The sequence below is a fragment of the Chionomys nivalis genome, chromosome 19, assembly GCF_950005125.1.
Source record: "Chionomys nivalis chromosome 19, mChiNiv1.1, whole genome shotgun sequence".
NCBI classification, from domain to species: domain Eukaryota; kingdom Metazoa; phylum Chordata; class Mammalia; order Rodentia; family Cricetidae; genus Chionomys; species Chionomys nivalis.
In genome coordinates this window covers 12,588,829-12,608,708 of record NC_080104.1, presented here as the reverse complement: position 1 = coordinate 12,608,708, position 19,880 = coordinate 12,588,829, and the positions used below count along the sequence as shown (strand labels likewise).

The 19,880-nt window shown below is 53.8% G+C and overlaps 2 protein-coding genes across 4 annotated transcripts; both read right to left on the bottom strand.

Annotated features, from left to right (window-relative positions):
* Nucleotides 1–1,071: 1,071 nt before the first annotated feature.
* Nucleotides 1,072–11,482, bottom strand: Slc29a1 (solute carrier family 29 member 1 (Augustine blood group)). 3 transcript variants are annotated; one of them, XM_057751521.1, is made up of 15 exons: nt 11,359–11,482; nt 9,665–9,752; nt 9,193–9,302; nt 8,061–8,143; nt 6,061–6,142; nt 5,729–5,931; nt 5,395–5,534; nt 5,118–5,252; nt 4,925–5,022; nt 4,719–4,797; nt 4,003–4,100; nt 3,512–3,620; nt 3,269–3,354; nt 1,947–2,146; nt 1,072–1,663 (listed from the first exon to the last, which is right to left on the bottom strand). In XM_057751521.1, exons 4-15 carry the CDS (start codon nt 8,087–8,089, stop codon nt 1,552–1,554), a joined length of 1,371 nt encoding a protein of 456 aa, XP_057607504.1. In that variant the 5' UTR covers nt 8,090–8,143; nt 9,193–9,302; nt 9,665–9,752; nt 11,359–11,482; the 3' UTR covers nt 1,072–1,551. The 3 variants fall into 3 exon arrangements, with proteins under 3 accessions (XP_057607504.1, XP_057607502.1, XP_057607503.1); XM_057751519.1 differs by having other exon boundaries at nt 9,193–9,458; nt 11,359–11,408; XM_057751520.1 differs by having other exon boundaries at nt 4,725–4,797; nt 9,193–9,458; nt 11,359–11,408.
* A 5,454-nt stretch (nt 11,483–16,936) lies between these two features.
* Mymx (myomixer, myoblast fusion factor) lies at nt 16,937–17,302 on the bottom strand. The gene is made up of 2 exons (XM_057752075.1): nt 17,272–17,302; nt 16,937–17,205 (listed from the first exon to the last, which is right to left on the bottom strand). The coding sequence occupies exon 2, from the start codon at nt 17,189–17,191 to the stop codon at nt 16,937–16,939; it is 255 nt and encodes an 84-aa protein (XP_057608058.1). The 5' UTR covers nt 17,192–17,205; nt 17,272–17,302.
* Between the last annotated feature and the right edge of the window lie 2,578 nt (nt 17,303–19,880).

Sequence of the window (19,880 nt, the reverse complement as noted above, 5' to 3'; positions counted from 1 at the left end):
GGGGGTCAGCACAACATGAGGAACAGTATTAAAGGGTCGAAGCATTAGGAAGGTTGAGAACCACTGGCTTAAATGAAATTTCCGTATAAAAAGGAAGTCCTAAAAGTAGGGCCAGCTCTGTCCGTAGTCATCAGTCAGGGATCAGCAAGTAAACAGCCTGGGCCAGGATGCAAAAGCTCATGCATTTCTGGGAAAAGCCAGAGACACCTCTCAGGGTTGGGGCTGAGGTGTGCTTATGGCCAGAGGTGGTCTCTCAGCTCCACTCACACAGCGAGTCCTCGGCGGAGTAGATCTCACATCCCGTACCAACCCACCCTTCCTTAGGCCGCGATGTGGTTAGAGAAAGAGAAGGTCCAGCTCCAACATGAGGACACATAGGTCCCTTGTTCTCCAGGAAGCCTGGCAGCCTGGGCTTCGGTGTCAGGGCCTGGAGCCAAGGGTAAGGGAGAACTCAAGCCTCAGCCTTTTCCTGCCCAGGGATGTGGGAGGATGGCCAGAAGCTGGGGGTGGTGCTGGCCAGTTTGGCAGAGTTCATTTCAGGCCCCAGGACGGCATCTGTGGGGGAGGGGCGGATAACACTGAGGACAGGAAAGACATAGAGCTGCCTCCGTTTCCAGTCCTTTGGAATAAGAAAAAAGGGGCTGGGGTGTAGCTCAGTTAGCAGAGTGCTTGCCTAGCATGCACAAAGTCCTTGATTGGGTCCCTAGATCCAGGACGTAGCACTTAAGAGATGAAGGCAGGAGGAACGGTACAAGGTCATCCTCCAGGATATATGGAATGTGAGGTCAGCTTGAGCTGTATCTTGTCTCAAAAAAAAAAAGGTGAGCAGAAAAGAAAACCTTAGTCTTTCTAGATCTGGGCCACAGTCTGGGTGTCTTGGCTCCAGGCCTGTCCCTTGTCTGTGGCCCAGCAGGGGGCACTGCAGCTTCTGAGGCTAAAGGGCTCCTACCCTCTTATACCCAGGCCCTATCTTGGGTCACACTCAAGCCCTAGACTCAGGCTGCCAGCCTTCCTCTCCAAGGGGTTAAAACTTGGGAGGACACAGGGAGCTGTAGAGAAGGAAAAAAAAAAAAAAAACCAAAAAACAAAGTTTATTTAATCAGAGCGCCTCTGAAGGCACCTGGTTTCTGTCAGTATAAAAAGGCAGTAAAACGACAGGGACCGGGAAGAAGGAGAACAGGCGCACAAGGAGGGAGAAGGAACAGCAACAAATCACATGATACACCAGTCAGCCTTCCACCTCCACCCCACCCTTGTGACAGGCAGGCAGAAGACCTCTTTCAGCCCAGGAGCCTCAAGTGCTTGGCTTAAGCAGGGACAGGCAGAGCTCTCGGTAAGAGACTGTGCCCCCTTGCCATTCTGAGTCCTCAATCCCAAGTCCATCTGAGGAGGCTCCCTCCCGAGGCATGAGCATCTAGGCCCAACAAAGGCCAGAAGAAAGCCAAGGTCAGCCAGAAGAGCAAACCCCTGGACCCCTGCTCATCCCAGGCAGGGAAGAAACTGAGCAGGAAGCAGGCAGGCAGTGTAGTCCATCTGTCCCCGTATGGTTGGTCACACAAGTGCCTTTAACAAAAAGGACAATACAGCTCCCAGAGCCAGGCCCAGACAAAGAAAGAAGGACATGATGCTTCCGGCCGTCTCCGCTTCAGCTGGTTTGACTTTCCTGAAAGGAAGGCAGGGTGATTTTAGGATAGCCAAGCCAGCCCTGCCCAGTCCCCCTCGCATACCACCCGAAATTCCCAATCCCAGACTTCTTGGGGCCGTCCTCCACCCTCTCCCACAGCTCAGCATGAGCACACTTGGAAGCCCTTGCCTCCACTGTCCCCGACAATCCCCAAGCTGGGCATTTTGTCACAACCGGCTCCTCGCAGCTTTGAGGTGAAGGACCCTCCTATTGCCATCCCCCTCCTGCCTGATGTCACCAAGTTCTCTCCTGCCCCACTCACTTGGGCCCGAAGCACATGCAGAGGCTGGCAAGGTAGCCATTGGAGAAGGCAAAGGCAGCCATGAAGATGATGAACCAGGCATCGTGCTTAAAGATGGAGGGCAGATAGTAGCGCTGTTTCACATTGCAGAGCAACAGCAGGGGAATAAACACGATCCTGGCGACCACCAAAACCGGCAACCAGTAGCTATCCTTGTCAGGCTGCAAGAGACAGGCCAGGCTTCAGTCCATGTCAGTACTCACTGTGAACTCAGGGGCCCTTGGGTAAAACCTCTAGGCCTGCTTACCTCTGGGGGACGCTGATTGCCAGAGGTACAATGGAGTGCATGAGATTCTGATTTTCCCCCCTCTCTTTTTTTAAAGACAAGTTCTCACTTATCCCAGGCTGGCCTCAAGCTCACTGTATACAGTCAAGAATGTCCTCGAACTTCTGATCCTCATGTTTCCAGCTCCCAAGTGTTAGGGTTTCAGGTATGCACCTACCATATTTGACTTATGAGGTATTCTAGGTCAAACTCAGGGCTAACCCATGAAGTATACTAGGTAAGCAGTCTTATCAACTGAGCAATGCCCCCAGTCTTAAACACTGGAATGTAGATACGTGTGTAAGCACATACACGACCCTGCCAGGTTACATACCTAAGAATCGTAATGTGGGCTAGAGAGACGGCTCAGCAGTTAAGACCAGGTTCAGTTCCCAGCACCCACACCAAGTAGCTCACAACCTCTGTAACTTCAGCTCCAGGGCTCTGACACCCTCTTCTGCCCTCTGTGGGCACTTGCAATCACACGCCTACACCCCCACATATACTCTTACCTGGACTGTGCATGGTGGCACGTGCACTTGGAGGCAGAGGCAGATGGATATTTGTGGCCAACCTGATCTACAATAGCAAATTCAAGGACAGCCAGGGCTACCTGGCGAGACCCTGTCTCAAATAGATAGATGATAAATAGATAGATAGATGATAGATAGATAGATAGATAGATAGATAGATAGAAATAAGTAATTTAAAAATCTAAAAATAGAAAGGAATTATGCACAAAGTTACACATAAGTTACATGTAGACTTGAAAGAGACAGTTCCCTTCCCATTGTATTTTTTTCCAATCTTGAAGGGGTCACAGACGGAACCCCCAGGGGTCATGAATGGTAGGGTCTTGAAGGGGTCAAAGATGGAACCCCAGGGGTCATGAATGGTAGGCAAGCCCTCTACCACACAGCCACACTCCCAGCCCCACCATTTACTTTCTTGGGGCCTCTCTCTTAGCCTCAGTTGGACACTTTGATCCTACAGGTCCCAGAGCCCATATTCTACTCACCCACATGCAAACAGCTGTGAGGCTCCGGCCTAACCAGTCAAAGACATTGAAGTTCAAGAAACAAGCCACAGAAATGAAGTAATTTTCTGGAAGAGAAAAGAGAGACTTAGAGACAACACCTGGCTCTCTCTGAGGCTTGTTTCCAGCCAATGGCAGGGTGAACAGGCCCTGGAGATCCAGCTGGGCAGATGGGTCCCACTCTAGCCTCCTGCTGCATCTGTCCCAGGAAGCCAGAGCCCTTACTCCAGGCACTGGTGCCCGCAATGCTGGATTCGACCTCGGCAGTAACAGCAGGGAACAAGCCAATGGTGACCGTGAAGATGAAGCAGACAGACAGAGCCAGGACCGAGATCTGGAGAGAGAAAAGAGAGTCGTCATGGCTCCTGGTTGACTTGGTGGCTGTGTACCAATGATCAAAGAGACAAGTGGTGGCCTTTAATCCCAGCACCTGGGAGAAGAGCTCTGAGTTTGAGGCCAGCCTGGTCTACAGAGCACCAAGTTCCAGGACAGCCAGGGCTATGCAGCGAAACGCTGTCTCAATCCCATCTCAAAGAACTCCCAACACACACACACACACACACACACACACACACAAAGAAAGAGCACACACTCACAGTAAGGAAGACAGGAAAAGCTCAATCTTAGGTCAGTAGGAGGGGTGGTGTAAGGACAGACACAGCAAAAGGAGAGAAGGGGGTGAGGAAGGAAGGGCAGGACGCCCCAGCCCCACATACATTCTTAAGTATGGCCTTGATAGAGTGATTTTTGCTGGTGGGCAGAGAGCTGGGAGCTGGAACCCCAGACTCCTCTCTTCCTCCTCTTGGTTCCTCTCCTGTTGGGTTAGAGGTTAGAGAAGGGTCTTTACATCTGGGGAGGACAAAGCAATTGGAAGATTGAGCTGGAGGTGGACACCTCCTTAACTGGTTGGTTCCTAACACCTAACACCTTAAAACCCCATAGACCTAAATGCCCTTGACTCAAGTCCCTGGGGGCTCCCCTTCCCCCCAGGAGCTCATGCTACTCTCTGTTCCCTCTGAAACTGCTACCTCAGTACAAAAGCCTGAGACATTCAGGGTAATCCAAGTTCTTCTATTTTCCTTATTGAGACAAGGTTTTGTGTAGCTCTGACTGGCTTTGAACTCACTAGATAGCCAAGGATGACCTTGAATTTCAGATCCTCCGGCCTCTACTTCCCAAGTGTGGGGTTACCAGCACCTTGCCCAGTGCAGAAATCAACTGAGGGCTTTGTGCAAACGGTCTACCAACTCAGCAAAGCTCCAAGTCCCCTAAGGTCACCAAGTTATCTTCCCCAACTTAGTCCCCCGTTAGCCTCAGCTTACTGCTCATGGTCACTCTGCCTCCTTTTGGCTCATCTGCCAGTTGATACCACATACCAACACCTGACCCCGCCTCCTGCCGCCCCATCAAGACTTCCTTTAGTAATTAAGACCTTTACTGATAAGATCCAACTTGGTCTCCTGCTCAGAGGGCCCCTCGAGGTTGAGCTGCACGTAATAGCGATAGAATTCCTGTTGAGCAAGGGAGATGGGGGAAGTAGGGTCAGAGGCAGCTCCAGAACCCCAACTTGCCATGTTTCAATCTCAGGACACCCCCCGCTTTGAAACCCTGGGCCTCCCCCATCCCCCATGTGCTCACCAGCCGAGGCAGAGCCAGGTAACAGACTATGGCCAAAAGAACAACTACGCAGGCTGTGATGAAATAGCCGAAGGCGCTTTCTGACCGCTCGGAGCCACCTGCAGCAGACAGTGGACAAGATCAGACACACCCCATCACTCCACGTCATCCTCCCTTGCCTTCCCACACCGGCACGTGGGGTAGCAGGACTTACTGGCGATGGCACAGATCATGGCCACTGAGGCGAAGAAGCCAGCCAGGCCTTGGCCACTCATGATGGGGGCTGTGTAGTTGGCTGGCAGGACACCAGCCAGACCAAAAAGGCTGGCTTGCAAAACGGCACCAAATGCTGAGGAACAGTGAAGACAGCGTGTCAGCAAGGATAAGGGGCTGGCAGTTGGAGCTCCCAGGGAGCCTTAACCTGGACTCCTTATCTCTGCCCCAACTCCCAACCCAGGCCCAGAACTGCCCACACTCTGTCCCTCGATTACAATTAATGAGCACGATCTTGATCATGGTGACGATGAAGAAAGGCAGCGGTTCCATCTCCACCTTCACCAAGATGGCAGTAATCAGGAACACCAGCAGGATAGCCACCAGGCCACCCAGGATCCGAACAGACTGAGAGATCCTAGAGAAGAGGCGGGGGTGGCGTGGATGTTAGGAGGGGACTGAAGGGAGGGCAGCCTGGGGCACCCAGGATGGGGAGGAAGGGCAGCCTAGCGCATCCGGGATGGGGAAGTTGGGGCACACGGGATGGAGAGGCTGGGGCACCCGGGATGGGGAGGAAGGGCAGCCTAGGGCACCCGGGATGGGGAGGCTCACCTCTGGTGCAGAAAGGAGTTGAGGCAGGCAAAGAGCAGCAGGGGCAACATGGCACACAAGGTCATGACATTGTTGAAGATGGTACTGAGATAACTCCGCTCTGGTGCGGACACTGTGGGAGCAGGCAAGGTCTCCGTGTCCCGGCTTGATTTGTCAGTGACTGTGGACATATTCTGGGGCAGGTCCAGACGGTTTGTGAAATACTGTGGGGTTTTCAAAGGTTGAGCGTTGGAACCTCTGTTTCGCTCTGTGCCCAGAAGCACAGAGACAGGCCTTGAAAGCCTGGGAGGCACATCCTCTGGGACCCAGTGCCTCCCCGCCCCCAGCCTCACCTGAGTTGCTGTCATAAAAAAATTCCAGGGGAGCAATGTCCCCAGGCCCAGCACGAAGAAGATAAGCCATACCGCCTTATACCTGAATAGAAAGAAGGCAAAGTAGCCCACCAGCCCTCCTGCCCTCCCTCCCCGTCTTCCCAGCTGTCCTAGCTATGTGAGTCCATGCGCACATGTCCTTTCATGGAGGTGTGCCACTGGGGATGTATGGGTCCTCAGGTAGTACGGAGATGCGCAAGAGAGAAGGGCCATTAGCACAGTGCTAAATGACATGGGTGACGGAACCTCTGTTCTCAAGTACCAGAAAGCCTTCAGGTTGGGAAGCAGAGTGACCCACATATCCAGCGATGGCTTTGGAACTTTGCTAAAGGACTGGGTGGGTAGACAGAAGAGTGAACACACGTCTCCCCCTTATCCCACCACACAGGCTAGAAGTAATTCGGCTGTCTAAGTGGGGAACTCAGTAGTTCCCTGAAGGACTCTGAGGTCAAGAAACACCCAGACCATTCTGGACCCAGTGACACAGATGGGCTGGGTGCCTGAGGGAGCTGGGAAGTAGGAAGCTATAGGTCTTTTCTCCCCCTAACCAGACAGAACCAGTTTTGTAGGTCCTAGGGCAGTGCAAGTAGACTAAGGTCTATGGATATCATCTGGTCCTGAGCATGAGGACAGAGCCAGACTCTGGATAGTCCTTGCCTATAAGCTTAGCAACCCTTCCTCTTGGCCAGCACCCACGTGCTTCAGAGACAGTGGTGAGGAGGCCCAACACGGACCGGTCTGGCCAGGGCAACAGGAGCTTAGCTTTTTGCAAGCCTTAAATGGGACTGCCAGAGTGAGTAACCGAAGTGGGCAGGTCTGAGCCATGACCACCGCAGACCTTAAACTTTCCCCTTGAGGTCAAGATGCTCAAGGCATGGTTCAGAGGAAGGCAAAATCCCAAGGGAGAGTCTACAGGACAGGAGGACAGAGGAGAAACAACGGAGCCAGGCAGCAATGCAATAAAGTGGGTAGAATGTTAAGGGGCTGGGCTGGGGCACCCGGCAGCTTGGGAAAGAAAGGAGGCAGAAACTAGGACCTACACTTACAACCCCTACCTGCAGCCAGGCAGCGGTGGCGCACACCTTTAATTCCAGCACTGGGAAGGCAGAAGCAGGAGGATCTCTGTGAGTTCGAGGCTAGCCTGGTCTACAAGAGCTAGTTCTAGTACAGCTAGGACTATTACACAAAGAAATCCTGTCTGGAAAAAACAAACAATCCCCAACCTGCCCCTTGGAAAACAGTCACAGAAGGCTGACACTCTCACCAGATTTTGCAGGTAGGGAAAAGGTCCCAGAAAAGATGAAGCTAACCTTCCGGTCAGAATGGGCCTAGATACAGTTACGTGGTGGGCAGAGGAGCTGGGAGGGGTTCAGAGACGCAAGGGACAAAGCGGGCATCTGGAAGGAGGGGTAGCAGGGCTTCCTCAACTCTCACAAGCCTCAGCCCCTCTGGAGAACTTGGCTCAAGCGCCTCTTTCTTCCATCCTAACACACATTCCCGACCTTCACTAACTTAAGGAAGTTCACAGACTCCAGAGACAGCAGGCTAGAAGGGTCAGGCCAAAGGGCAGGGTGGGCTGAGGTCATACAAGGCAGAGGCCCCAGGGCAACCCCCAGGGACAGGGCAGTCCTGCCAGATGTGTTCTGGAATGAGGGAGGCAGCCAAGTGTCTCCCCACAGTGGTGGTGGGAGGGGCCAGAGCTGCCGTTTGGCTGCAGAGCCACAGTGGAAACCCTGACACAATCCACTAGGGGACTGCTGCCCACCTAGTCCAGCAGGCACACCAGCCAGCTCCCAGACGGTGGAGGTCTGCATGCTCCCCACCCCACCCCCATGGAGACCTGATGCAACTCAGAACCACCAGTCTGGGAGCAGTCAGTAGTGAGATAACCTCAAGTCCCAAATACTGCACCTACTCCAACCCCTGCCCTAGAGACCCACTTCCGTGCCCCTCCCCGGTACCTGTCCTGAGGCTGGTGACTGGTTGTCATGGTTCCAGTGCTATCAGCTGGGCCTGCTTGGCAGCTCCCTTCCTCTGGCTCTTGCTGGGGATAAAGCAATATTGAGGCCCCGTTGAGGTCTGCTTCCACACTGCCCCAGGGCCTTCTCAGACTCTTGGGGGTAGGGCTGGGCACACAGAGCAGGCAAGGGAAGGCCCCCTAGGAGCCACTGTAGGCTCAGGACCACTCAACCCGGCCCCATCTGGCCTTTGGCCCCAGTAAGCCAGTGCTGTCGTCTCCCTGCCTGATTGGGCTGCACCTGGCTGCCGGCCTGGCCGCTGCCACCGCTATTTTTATCCAGCAGCAGAAGCAGTTTATAAGCTTGGAAACCGAAGGGTGGAGATCAGGAGAGGAGGACGCATGGTTGAGAGGCAGGGAAAGACAGTTCAAGAAGACAGAAAAGAGATGACAGAGGTCAGGGACAGTGATGGAGGACAGAGGAGGCAAAGGGGAGGACGCAGAGCAGAGGGGAAAGGGTGAAAGTGCAGACAAGATTCCCACAACCCAGATCTGCAGGGCCTCGGGTCTCCCAGGGCCTGCTGTAAGTCCGCCTCCTGGCCGTACAGCCCCACCCCCATCGAGGCTGTGGTGGGGAGGCCTTCCCACTCTGTCTCCTAGAGTAACCAGGATGCCAGAGTCTTCTGGTAGGGTAGCATCTGAGCTGTCTTTCCAACTACTGCCCAGGGGCTTCCTGAGTTCTCAACCAGTTTTCCAAGAATCTATTTCATAATGAAGGGAGGCGATATAGCCTTTTCCACACCCTAGCATGTTCCTTTCTTTGACCCCAAGTCCTAGCCCCAGAGCCATCCCATCCCCACTCAGTCCCTTTCTCAGTCCCAGGCCACTATCTTTTCTGACAGTGGCCTTGGCAGGAAAATCGGAAAAGTGGCACACAGGCTCTAACAGGATGCTCCCAAGCTCCTAGCCACCCACTCGGCATCCCTCTCCGGCCCAGCTCACAAAGGGAAGATACCCAGCACCAGCGGGCTAAACAGTTCTTCTGCTGCAAGGAAACAGGACCAAAATATACAAACAAGGCACACGGCGCATAGACCCAGCTCAGATTGCTAGTTCTTGGCGGTCTCATCACTCACCGGATTGATAGACTCGACGTCAACGCCGAGGACGCTGGCAGGAGAGTTGGAGCCAAAGGAACCTGGGTAGTCCCCAGGAGGGGGTCCTGGCTCGGGCAGAAGGCTGGGTCCTGGGTGAGGGTCCAGAGTGAAAAGGTGCAAAGGCTTATCAGAAGAGAATCCCTCAGGCCTCAGGGGGCCCCATTTGTGGACTCCCACAAGCTAAGTAGCAGCAGAAGCTGGAAGTCCAGCGAGCTGGGAGAGATAGATAAAGGGCCACCCTGTAGCTGGGAGATAAAAGAGCAGAAGTGGAAGACTCAGCAGGGGAGTTAAGCGTGAGGCAGCCAGGGCAGCTCTCAGGTGCAGCTAGAACTCCACCCACCCAAAGAGTCACAGCTGGTCACCCTGTGGCCCTGCAATAGTTCTACCCTTCAGTTGGTAAACCCCAGATTGTCCAAAGGTCTTCCCAGTCCTGGGCAGCAAACCCACATACCTCCTGATGGAGGCAGAGGCTCCTTCCAATGGTTTCGAGAAGTATTTCCTGAAGGTCTCTGTGTGTCGGCCAGGCACCTTCCTAGGCACTGGGGACAGAGTATTGCAATTGTTTTTCTAGGCCCAGAGGGCTCTGCTGGGTCTGGGGAGAGCCTGAGGACTCTATTAGAGAGTCAGGAGCGGACCCCCATCACATACAGCCGTCCTCAGCACAGCCCTCCACGGCCCCCACAGCCAGCAGAGTGAGTGTGTAGCCCCCAGCCAGACAGGGGAGGGGCAGGCAACGCTCTTCCTTCATAAAACTGGCCTAGGCTTGCAGAGTATTTACTTCTGCTGTGCACATGCACACACGTGCACACACACACACACACACAAACACACTGCCCTCCTTTGCAGCAATCCCCATCGACTCCTGGGCACCAGTTAAAGCCATGGGTCCTGCCCACATCCTAACAGTTATTCACTGTCTAGGTGCTTTGTTTTGGTCTGTCCAGCGATCTGAGAGCAGGTCAGGGGTTCTGGTGTCCTTTTCAGTCACGCCTCGATCTTCGGAGAAGGAGCCCCGAAGGCAACCACCAATCTGAGCCTTTCCGTGTCCTAGGGTCCCAACATTTCTCAATGTCTGTTTCTCAACGAAGCTTGTGCTACATCAGAGTCTTTGGCTGCAATATGCAGGGGTCCCCTCTCCCAGCGGCCCAGAAGCTAGTAGTAGACAGTTTCTACTAAACAGACAGGGCCAACCGAGGTTCCGAGAGGCTGCTTCACTGAACAAGAGCTGCAGAGCTAGTGAGTGGGGGAACCAGCATTAATCCTTAATGTACAGATTATTCTAGATTTCTTCTGTAGGGAAGGAGAAATTAAAGCGGCTCCCTAGTTAGCCCTGTAGACTTCGAGGCGCGGGGAGGGGGGACTCTGGCTCCAATTAAAAGGTTAAAACAAGTTAGGCGATCCAGGTCACTCTCACATAACATTAGTTTGGGTTCAAGGCACCTCACAGCAAATCCATGACACATACGTTATTGCATGCAAAGGTCACACAGTTAAGACCAGACGAACAGAATGGGGGTTAATAAGGAAGAGGGGCCTGACTATCCGCACCAGGTTGCAAAGAGAGCCCGAGTGGGCTGGGGTGCAGGGTTGGAATAAGCCTTCATCCCACCGGGAAGCCTGGGTGTGCGCGTCCTCGTCTCGTCTCTCACTCTCTGTGCTGAGTAAATGAGGACGCACCCAGGAAAGGGAGGCCAAGGACAGGAGTTTAGCCGTAAAGAAGCAGCACCCCCGCCTTCGTTTGAATGCCTTCGTTTGAATACCGGAATCACCATCCTCCTGCCTCAGGGCAGAAGGCAAAGCGGCCCTTCTCGGGTTCGTACAGGAGCGGTCACGTTGAACCGCTCACTTGCCGACCCTCTGAGGAAGGAGGTCAGCATAGCGACGGTGGCTTTCAGGCCCAGAAGCCAGGCTGACCTGGGCCCCGCTCCACCCGGGGCCCCACAGAAGGAACACCCCCAACCCAGAGCCAGGCCCATGCACGCCACGTGCTGCGCTGCTCCGCACGCGCCGCGTGGGGGCCGCACCCCAAGTCTCTGTCGCGGCCGAGGAGCTGGCAGGCCAGGCCTCCCTTCCCCTGGTGACAGGCCAGACACGCCACTCTCTGCCCCGGAGCCCCCGGAACGCCCGCCCGGACCCTACGAGCACCTGCTGGAGAACGACACCTCCCGCGCCGAAATCTGCGCGCTCGACCCGCGCTTCCCGCGCCCGCCCGAGCGCTTTCAAACCCGCCCTCTGCTGGGCCCGCCCCGGGACCGTGCGGGCCACCTCCTCCAGCGACAGCCGCCGCCCTGGCCCCGCCCCCGCTTCCCCGCGGCCCCCCTCAGCAGTTATGGGCTCCCAGCCCCAGAGACCCTGCGCCTAGGGCCGCCTGGGCGGTTTGCTTCGGTGGCAGCCACATCTTCGGACCCTTCCCAACCGTCACTCGGACACACGAACCGGGAGGGGGCACGGTCCCACACTGGGTACTCCTAGGATACGCGAGCCAGGGAGGGGGCTCGGTCCCACACTGGGTGCCCCTAATTTCCGCGCTGAGCCTGTGCTCCTAACTCCTACGCATTCCACGGCGGGACTCTTGCACAGACAAGCCCTCTGCTCACACAGGCCCAGACGCCCCCACAGCCACACTCCACCCAGGTGTTCCGTTATCCCTCTCCGAACCCCGCCCACGCCATCATTCACACTCCACCGTTTTACTTTGAGCACCCTCTCACACGGCGCACTTCTAATACAGCCTTCTTCCTTTCCACCCCTCCTTTTCCCTTCAAGAAGGCTTTCTGCCACCTACCCTGGTGGGATACCTCAGACTTAATTGTTCTGGATCCCGGGCGCTTGTTTTCTCTCCACCCTTCACAGACAGGCACACACACCACAAACAACATTCCTCCCTACCTCCCCCCCCCCCCCACTTTCCAACTTTGCCTTGAAGGCCATTTGCTTAGGGAACAGTCCCGAGGCCTCTAGGAAAAACTGAAACACAGCTGGAGACGGGAGAAGGGAGAGCCCGGAGTAGACTCCCATCCTGACCATCCCATTGTCCTAGCCAGCATCTCACTGTCTCAACCCAAGATGATAACCATTAGGGCTAGAAGCCTCACTGAGTCCACATTCTCTGCTGGCTGGGGGAGTTGGGGGAGCTGCCATCACGTGCCTCTAGGGGCTGGCCAGGATTCATTCCTGCTGGCAACAAAGAGGGAAGGGTTTATTCGCTGTCCCTACTGTAGGGTGACCCAGAGGCTGGGGAGGGTCCTGAGGAGAGATAATTCCATCCAGGCTACCTGCCTCACCCTGCCTTCCCAAGGAGCGGGTCCCCCAGAGAAGCCATTGGAACTAACTAACAATTACCAGTACTATACCTCACAGGGGGTAAGGTGCAGTCATTCTCCCTAGAGAAAGACTGGGCCCTAAGGAGGTGGCTGACTCTCCTAAGGACAGTGGGCTCTCCCAAACTGCTCTGGTGGGGTGTATCCAGCCTCCCAGCTCTCAGAAATGACACATCTCCTCACTAGCACTGAGTAAACAGGGCAAGAAGTCGGGTTTGGGTGGTATTTTTCTGGGCACTAGCCCACGGCGGCTAGAGAGCCGTCTCATGTCTGTCCACAACCCTAGATTCCTGCCCTCTGTTTTGACGGTCTGTCTCCCGTCTTTGCCTCCCTTCTTCCTCAGCCCCTGCCTCTCACCCACCTTCCTTTCCTAGCTCTGACTCACAGCTGTCAGTCTGCTAGCATGGCCAGGACGCGGTCCAGGGGCCTGCCCTTGTGTACAAAGGAGGCTGGAAGCTGGAGAAAGGAGGGAAGTGGTGAGGGTCCTGGCCAGACCGAGGAAGGCTGGTTCCTTTCCTCACGCCCACTGGGACCTGACCATCTATGCAGATGGCCACAGCCAGGCCTGTTATTATTGGAGAATAGCCCATCTGGCAAGCTCCCTGCCTGGGTTCCAGCCAGCACCCACACCCCAGGCAGCCTCAGCCAGTCACTGGTGCCAGGGCCCTCTGCTGGACAGCCCTGGGGACCCAGCTCACACAGGCCTGAGCCTGGACAGGTTCTTAGGCAGTTCTACCAGGCCTTTCCACCTTCCTCATTCCATGATTCTCTCCTCTCTGTCCCTAAGGTTGGGCTGTGAGGGCTGGTCCACCTAGCCAGATGTTCTCCGCCCCAGCTGGGACTGGCTCATCTCCACCTCCCCCATTAGAAGGTAGGTTTACCTCACACCAAGCTCACAGCCCTAGATTCCTCCCCAGGCCTGTGTTAGCAACAGCCATCTGTGTTTGCAGCAACAATGTTTGCTCCGGCCTGTGGGGTTGTCACAAGCTATGGCTCAAGTTTTCTGTTGTTTGTGATTAAATCTCTGTGACCTTGTGGCAGAAAAGGAACTAGGGGAAGCCCAGCGAAACACTTGCCCAACCTGTTAAATTTAGGGGATACCGAAAGATTTAACAATGCAGAGGGAATTTAAGGAAATGTGAGTTTTGTTTTGTGATGCTAGGGGGTCAAGTTCAGGACCTGAAACATGCTAGGGACAGGCTCGGCCACGGAGCCAGCTCCTCGGTCCTAATGCCACTGCTAACATGCTAGGGACAGGCTCGGCCACGAAACTAGCTCCTCGGTCTTAATGCCACTGCTAACATGCTAGGGACAGGCTTGGCCACGGAGCCAGCTCCTCGGTTCTAATGCCACTGTTAAAAAATGAAACAAAACTAAGTTAGTGGAAAGACCCCATAATGAATACGATGCCAGAATCCGCAGTGTGTGGTCAGAGAACAACTCTGGCTGCTGCCCCTCAGGGACCATCCACATTGCTCTGTTTTTCATGCATTTGCAAGTACACCACACACAGGTGCACGCGCATGCGGATGGAGGTGTGAAGGCTTTGGATCTCTGGGAACCGGAGTCACAGGCAGTGTGAGCTACCTGATGTGGGTACTGGGAACCAAACCCGGGTCCTCTACAGGAACAGTAGTCACTGAGCTGTTTCTCCAGCCACCGTGTGTGTGTGTGTGTGTGTGTGTGTGTGTGTGTGTGTTTAGACAGGCTCTCACTAAGTAGCTCTGGGTGGTCTGGAACTCAGAGATCTGCCTGTCTCTACTTTACGAGTGCTAGGGTTAAAGGCCTGCACCACCGGGCAGGCCCACCTTGTACTTTGACATACAATTTCTAATCATCAGTCCTCTCCTTTGCCTCCCAGTGCTGGGGTTACAAGTGGCATTGCAGCTTTGAAAAACACAGCTGGGTGGTGGTGGTGCAACATTTAATCCCAGCACTCCAGAGATGGAGGCAGGTGGATCTCTGTGAGTTCAAGGCCAGCCTGGTCTACAAGAACTAGTTCCAGGACAGGCTTCAAAGCTACAGAGAAACCCTGTCTCGAAAAACCAAAACCAAAAACAAAACAAACAAACAAAAACATTTTCTTTTAACTTAAGTTTCGAGGATTGAGCCAATTGAGCAAGTTTACCCATGCCCAATATCGACTTTTCAAATGAAGACAGGTGTGTGCACCGGGTGAACACTAGGTCAGGGTTGAAGAAGTGACTTTGCTCCTTTGCTCTGGGCCTGGGCTTCTAGCCAGATTTCTCAGAAGTGTCTCCTAACCCTCTAAGTTGGCAGGTAGGCAGGGGACAATTTTAAGTGGTCTGAACCCTAAACAATCATCCAACTGTGGGCCTACAAATTCCCAGAAAAACATATCCTTCCTCAAGAGGCGGCAGGTTTGGATTCTGCTGGACTACATCCTTCTCAAAGGGCCTGCTGGCCGCGACACCAGCAGAACCCTGCAGTCCCGGTCAGTGCCCCTCCTCCTGAGCCCCGCCCCTATGCACCTGCTGGAGACCGTCAGCCGGATCTGGGGTGGGGGGACGAAAATTCCCAGGCCGTGGGGACCCCAGCTTCCTCCCGACCTCCTCACCTCGGGATGGTGGCCACCGCCAAGGCCGGAACTGGCCTGCTGGCGCCAGAGGAACCGTCACCGAGATAGCCGGACAACCTCGAGCTCTGCCTGCCCCGCCCCGGGCAGGTCGAGGTGTGGAGGTCTGAGGACACCAGGTGGCTCGGAGGAGGCGCAGTGGGAGGGGCCGTGGCTGAGAAGGGACGTCTTAGGGAAGCTGGGACTACCTTTAATCCGCTTGTCCCCACAGGTCTCATGTGCTCTAGTTTCTGCGGACTTTTGTAGGAAGTATCTGGAGGAGAGAAAAATTCTGCAGGGTCTGGCAGGTGGGGTGGGAGCGGGAAGTTGGAGCTCAGCTCGGATGTCATCCCTTTCCCAGCCTCAAGTTTCTATAGGAACCTGTAGGGGGATCCCCAACTTGATTGGGGATTGGGACAAAGGCCTGCATTCCTCACTATATACATCTTAATCTACAGCCCAAGGCATTCCTGAAAGGATTATTGTGTGGGAATCATAATCAAATTATCCAGAGGATCTTACTACAAATGCCCACCCATGCATGGCCTCTGCTGGGGAGTGGGAAATAAAGTCAGTTTTTAAAAATTATTTTATTTTGTGTATGGGTGTTCTGCCTGAGTGTGTGTCCGTGCACCAGGTCCGGGCCTGTTGCCATTAGAGGCCAGAAGAAGAGTGTGGAATTGGGGGTTGTGGGTGCTGGAAATTGAACTCAGGTCCTCTGGAAGAACTGTTAGTGCTCTGAACTGCTGAATCATCTCTCCAGCCCGATGAAGTGAAACATTTAGGTGGTTTCGTATTTCTTCCAGTGTAGTATGGCCTCCATCATGGGCAGGCATGTCCCTACGCCCCTGCCCACCGCCCGGTTGGTCAGTTTTCCTTTCCCCACTACTTCTAGCTGAGATGTCTTCAGAGCTTGCCAGGGATAAATTTTCCTTCCCCGTCAGCCTGTTAGCCTGTAACACAGACCTAAGAATCCTGGGCCACAGGGGGGCATTCTGAACGAAGTTACACAACTCCGAACAACTTGTGGCTCGTGAGGACTGGGAGAAACAGATGGAACAAGTTATCCAAAGGAAGTTCTGCCAACGTCTTCTCCCACCCCGTCTCCAGCTTCCCACAGACAGCCATCCTCACTAGGCAAGAGCAGGGATGGTGCGGCTTCCAGAAGCACCCCAGTCATCCAGCACAGGGATGGGGTGTGGCTCACCTGTAGAGGGCTTGTTAGCATGCAAAGCTCTGGGTTCCATCCCCAGTGCCATTTGAACTGGGCTTGGATGTAATGCCAGCACTTGTGAGGTAAAGGCAGGAGGCTCAGAAAAGTTGGTTCAAGATCATCCTCAGGAGTCTGAGGCCAGCCTGGTATACATAAGATCCAGTCTTACAAACAAACAACAACACAATGTACCGTTGTTTATTGACTACTCGCTGCATGCTGAACTTTGAGGGTACATCTATCTCAAAAGGGAACCTTCTATTAAGTCTGGGAGACTGGACAGTTTGGGTTTAAATACCATCTCTTAGCTAAATTGTCTTGAACATTGTCTCTTAACTGACCTTGCTGCCCCCATTTGCAGGTCTACCCTGAAGGCCAGAGGTCACTGGCAGAGGGGACTGCCGGGAGAAAGGAAGAACGGAAGATCGGCACGTGTGTCATCTGCGAGATCCTAGGAGAGTGGGAGCTCGGGTCAGAATCCTCTCGCGCTCAGCCCCCACTCCGTCTTCTCCCACTGGGCATTCTACAGTCAGTGCAGATACTTGGGCTGAACCGCTCCAAAAGACAGCGCGGCACTTCAATGGCCGGACGCTGCTGCTTCCACAACCGGTGGCCTCACTTCTGGGGGCCCAATCTCTGCTTCCTTTGGGAGTGGTCCACTCTGGAGGTCTCTCCAGCATCCGGTGGCTGTTGCTGGCTGAGGACAAACAGCAGACAGCCCAGCAAAGCCTCTCTCATGTCTTGGGAGCTCAGTCGGCGGGCCAGTCGGCGCAGCAGGGGCAGGAGGTGCTGGCGGGCCAGGCGGGCAACAGGCAGCAGGAAGCGGGAGAGCAGCGATCGAAGCAGCAACGGGAGAAGCGGAGAGGGCATGGCAGAGCCTGGACCTGCAAAGGAAACCCAGGTTCTAGACTATACCGCGGGCGGACAGGAGTCCTCCCTTCAGCCTATACCTCTGTGCTTCCTAGCCTTCAGCTCATGGATTAGTTTTGCTTTGGTGCAATCCTTTCTTGCACCAAGACAGTTGGCTCAGGGGGTTCACTCACTGTTGGCCTGGATGGGAACTGAGCCCCAGGGTGCGGGGGAGCTTGGGCTACAGCTTGCTGTTTGGCTTTCCCTGGCACTGTTACTGTCCAGTACCCATTTCCTTTAATCAACCCCCCTACACACACACACACACACACACACACACACACCTTTGCATATTCTAACCCGAGGCCTCTACTCCTTTCCCTCCCATTCACCACCTCTAACCGGTCAGTGGTGGCTCTCACCAGTCAGAACTGCTGCTCCTAATCAATTTCAGGATGCATTTGCCTACTGTGGACACAGCATCACTGGCTAGCACGAGGTAGCCCCACCCCCCTTAGGCTCCCCCCTGCTCAGCTCACTTGGGTGTGGAGGCCCACAATGAGGGAACAGCTGAGTTCTGGCACCTGGCACAATGAGTACAGCTGGTCCCTCTTCCAGTCTGGGAAGGAAGGAGGGACACATGCAGGAATTCCCCTGGGAAAGACGGAGCTCAGAGTCCGCTGTGTGACCTGAAGCATGTGGATTCTTCTGGGCTCTGGACACTTTATGTGTTACCTCTGGAAGTGGAGAAAGAACAGGAGGAAGCACAGAAGACGACAGCAGTGGTTGATACCTCAGATGCAGTAATGCTGTGTACAAACACACTTGCTAACCCCTTCCATGCTACTCCAGGGGCCAAGCCAGTGAGGGCCTTAGGGTTCTCTGTAGGCCATCTTCAGAGGCAGAGGGTGGGACCCACAGCTCCTCTCATAGCCGAATGGCATGGCCACTCCTGAACAGGAGGAGGGACATGCAGTTCAAGACGTTCTCCAGTCATCCGGCTGCCTTAGACTAAACAAGGTCAAACACAGAGAGAGAGAGAGAAAGAGAGAGAGAGAGAAGAGAGAGAGAGAGAGAGAGAGAGAGAGAGAAGAGAAGAGAAGAGAAGAGAAGAGAAGAGAAGAGAAGAGAAGAGAAGAGAAGAGAAGAGAGTTCCAGCTATGTCTGGTTGGGTGTATGACCTGAATTTGGTTTTGTATTCTTTTATTTTAAGAATTTTGTTCTTGGGACTGGAGAGATGGCTCAGAGGCTAAGAGCATTGTCTGCTCTTCCAAAGGTCCTGAGTTCAATTCCCAGCAACCACATGGTGGCTCATAACCATCTGTAATGGGGTTTGGTGCCCTCTTCTGGCCTGCAGACATACACACAGACAGAATATTGTATACATAATGAAAGACCCTACAGACCCCCTCCTCAGAACCCGCAGCTAGCAGGCTCCCCGGGAGAACGTCCTGTTTGCTTGAAAGATTCTCAGGATCAGCAGCTAGCCTGCTCTCGTGAGAGGAAAACAGGATATCTATAAGATAGGACATCTACAAAGCAGGATGACTGCAAAGTAGGATATCTATAAGATAAGAACAGGATGTCTGCTGCCAGACATCCATGCTGGGAGAGGAAAACCATTCATGCCCCCCGCCTCATTCCGATAACCACGCTTCTGCTTCTGTAAAACTTGCTTTTGCTGCCCTCTTTCCTATAAAAAGACCTCCTCCCAGTCTGCAGGCGCACAAGTCCTCTGAAAGACTTTGCCTTCTGCAGGTACCTGTGTCTACCTAATAAACCTCTTGCAGTTTGCATCCGACTAGTGGTCTCAGCCTGGTCTGTGGGTCCGGGGTCTCCACCTGAGGGAAGGTCCCTACCGGGGTCTTTCAATAATGAATAAATATATTTTTTTTAAAAAGAATTTTGGTCTCAGGGCTGGAGAGATGGCTCAGTGGTTAAGAGCACTTGACTGCTCCCCAGAGGTCCTGAGTTCAATTCCTACCAGCCACATGGTGGCTCACAACCCTCTGGGATGGGGTCAGATTCCCTTTTCTGTTGTGCATGAAGACAGACTCATAGACATGAAATACATAAATAAGTCTTCAGAAGAATTTCATTCTCCTCAGAAAGGAGCTGTAATTCAAGGCTGGACTCAGGAGAGAGAGTGGCTATTAGGGTTGGCTTTAATGTCAACTTGCCACAAATTAAAGTGACCTAAGTAGGGAGCCTCTCCTGAAGAACATCATGATTGCCTTAACTGATGCAGGAAGAGCCACCCTGGTGGTGGGCAAAAGGACATGGCAGAAGGAAAATGATATGACTTTTGTTGGATTGATGTTCCTCTTGTTCTTAATTGATTTAATTAAATTCTTTAATTTGGGGGCTGAAGAGATGGCTCGGGGGTTAAGAATTGACTGCTCTTCCAAAGAACGCAGGTTCAGCAGGGCGGTGGTGGCGCATGCCTTTAATCCTAGAACTAGAGAGGCAGAGGCAGGTGGATCTCTGTGAGTTCAAGGCCAGCCTGGTATACAAGAGCTAGTTCCAGGACAGGCTCCAAAGCCACAGAGAAACCCTGTCTCAAAAAACTAAAAAAAAGAAAAAGGAAAAAAAAGAAAAACCAAAGGATGCAGGTTCAATTCCCAGCACCCATGTGGCATCTCACAACTGTAACTCTAGTTCCAGGGAATCTGACACCTTTCCTTTCACACAGACATACATGCAGGCAACA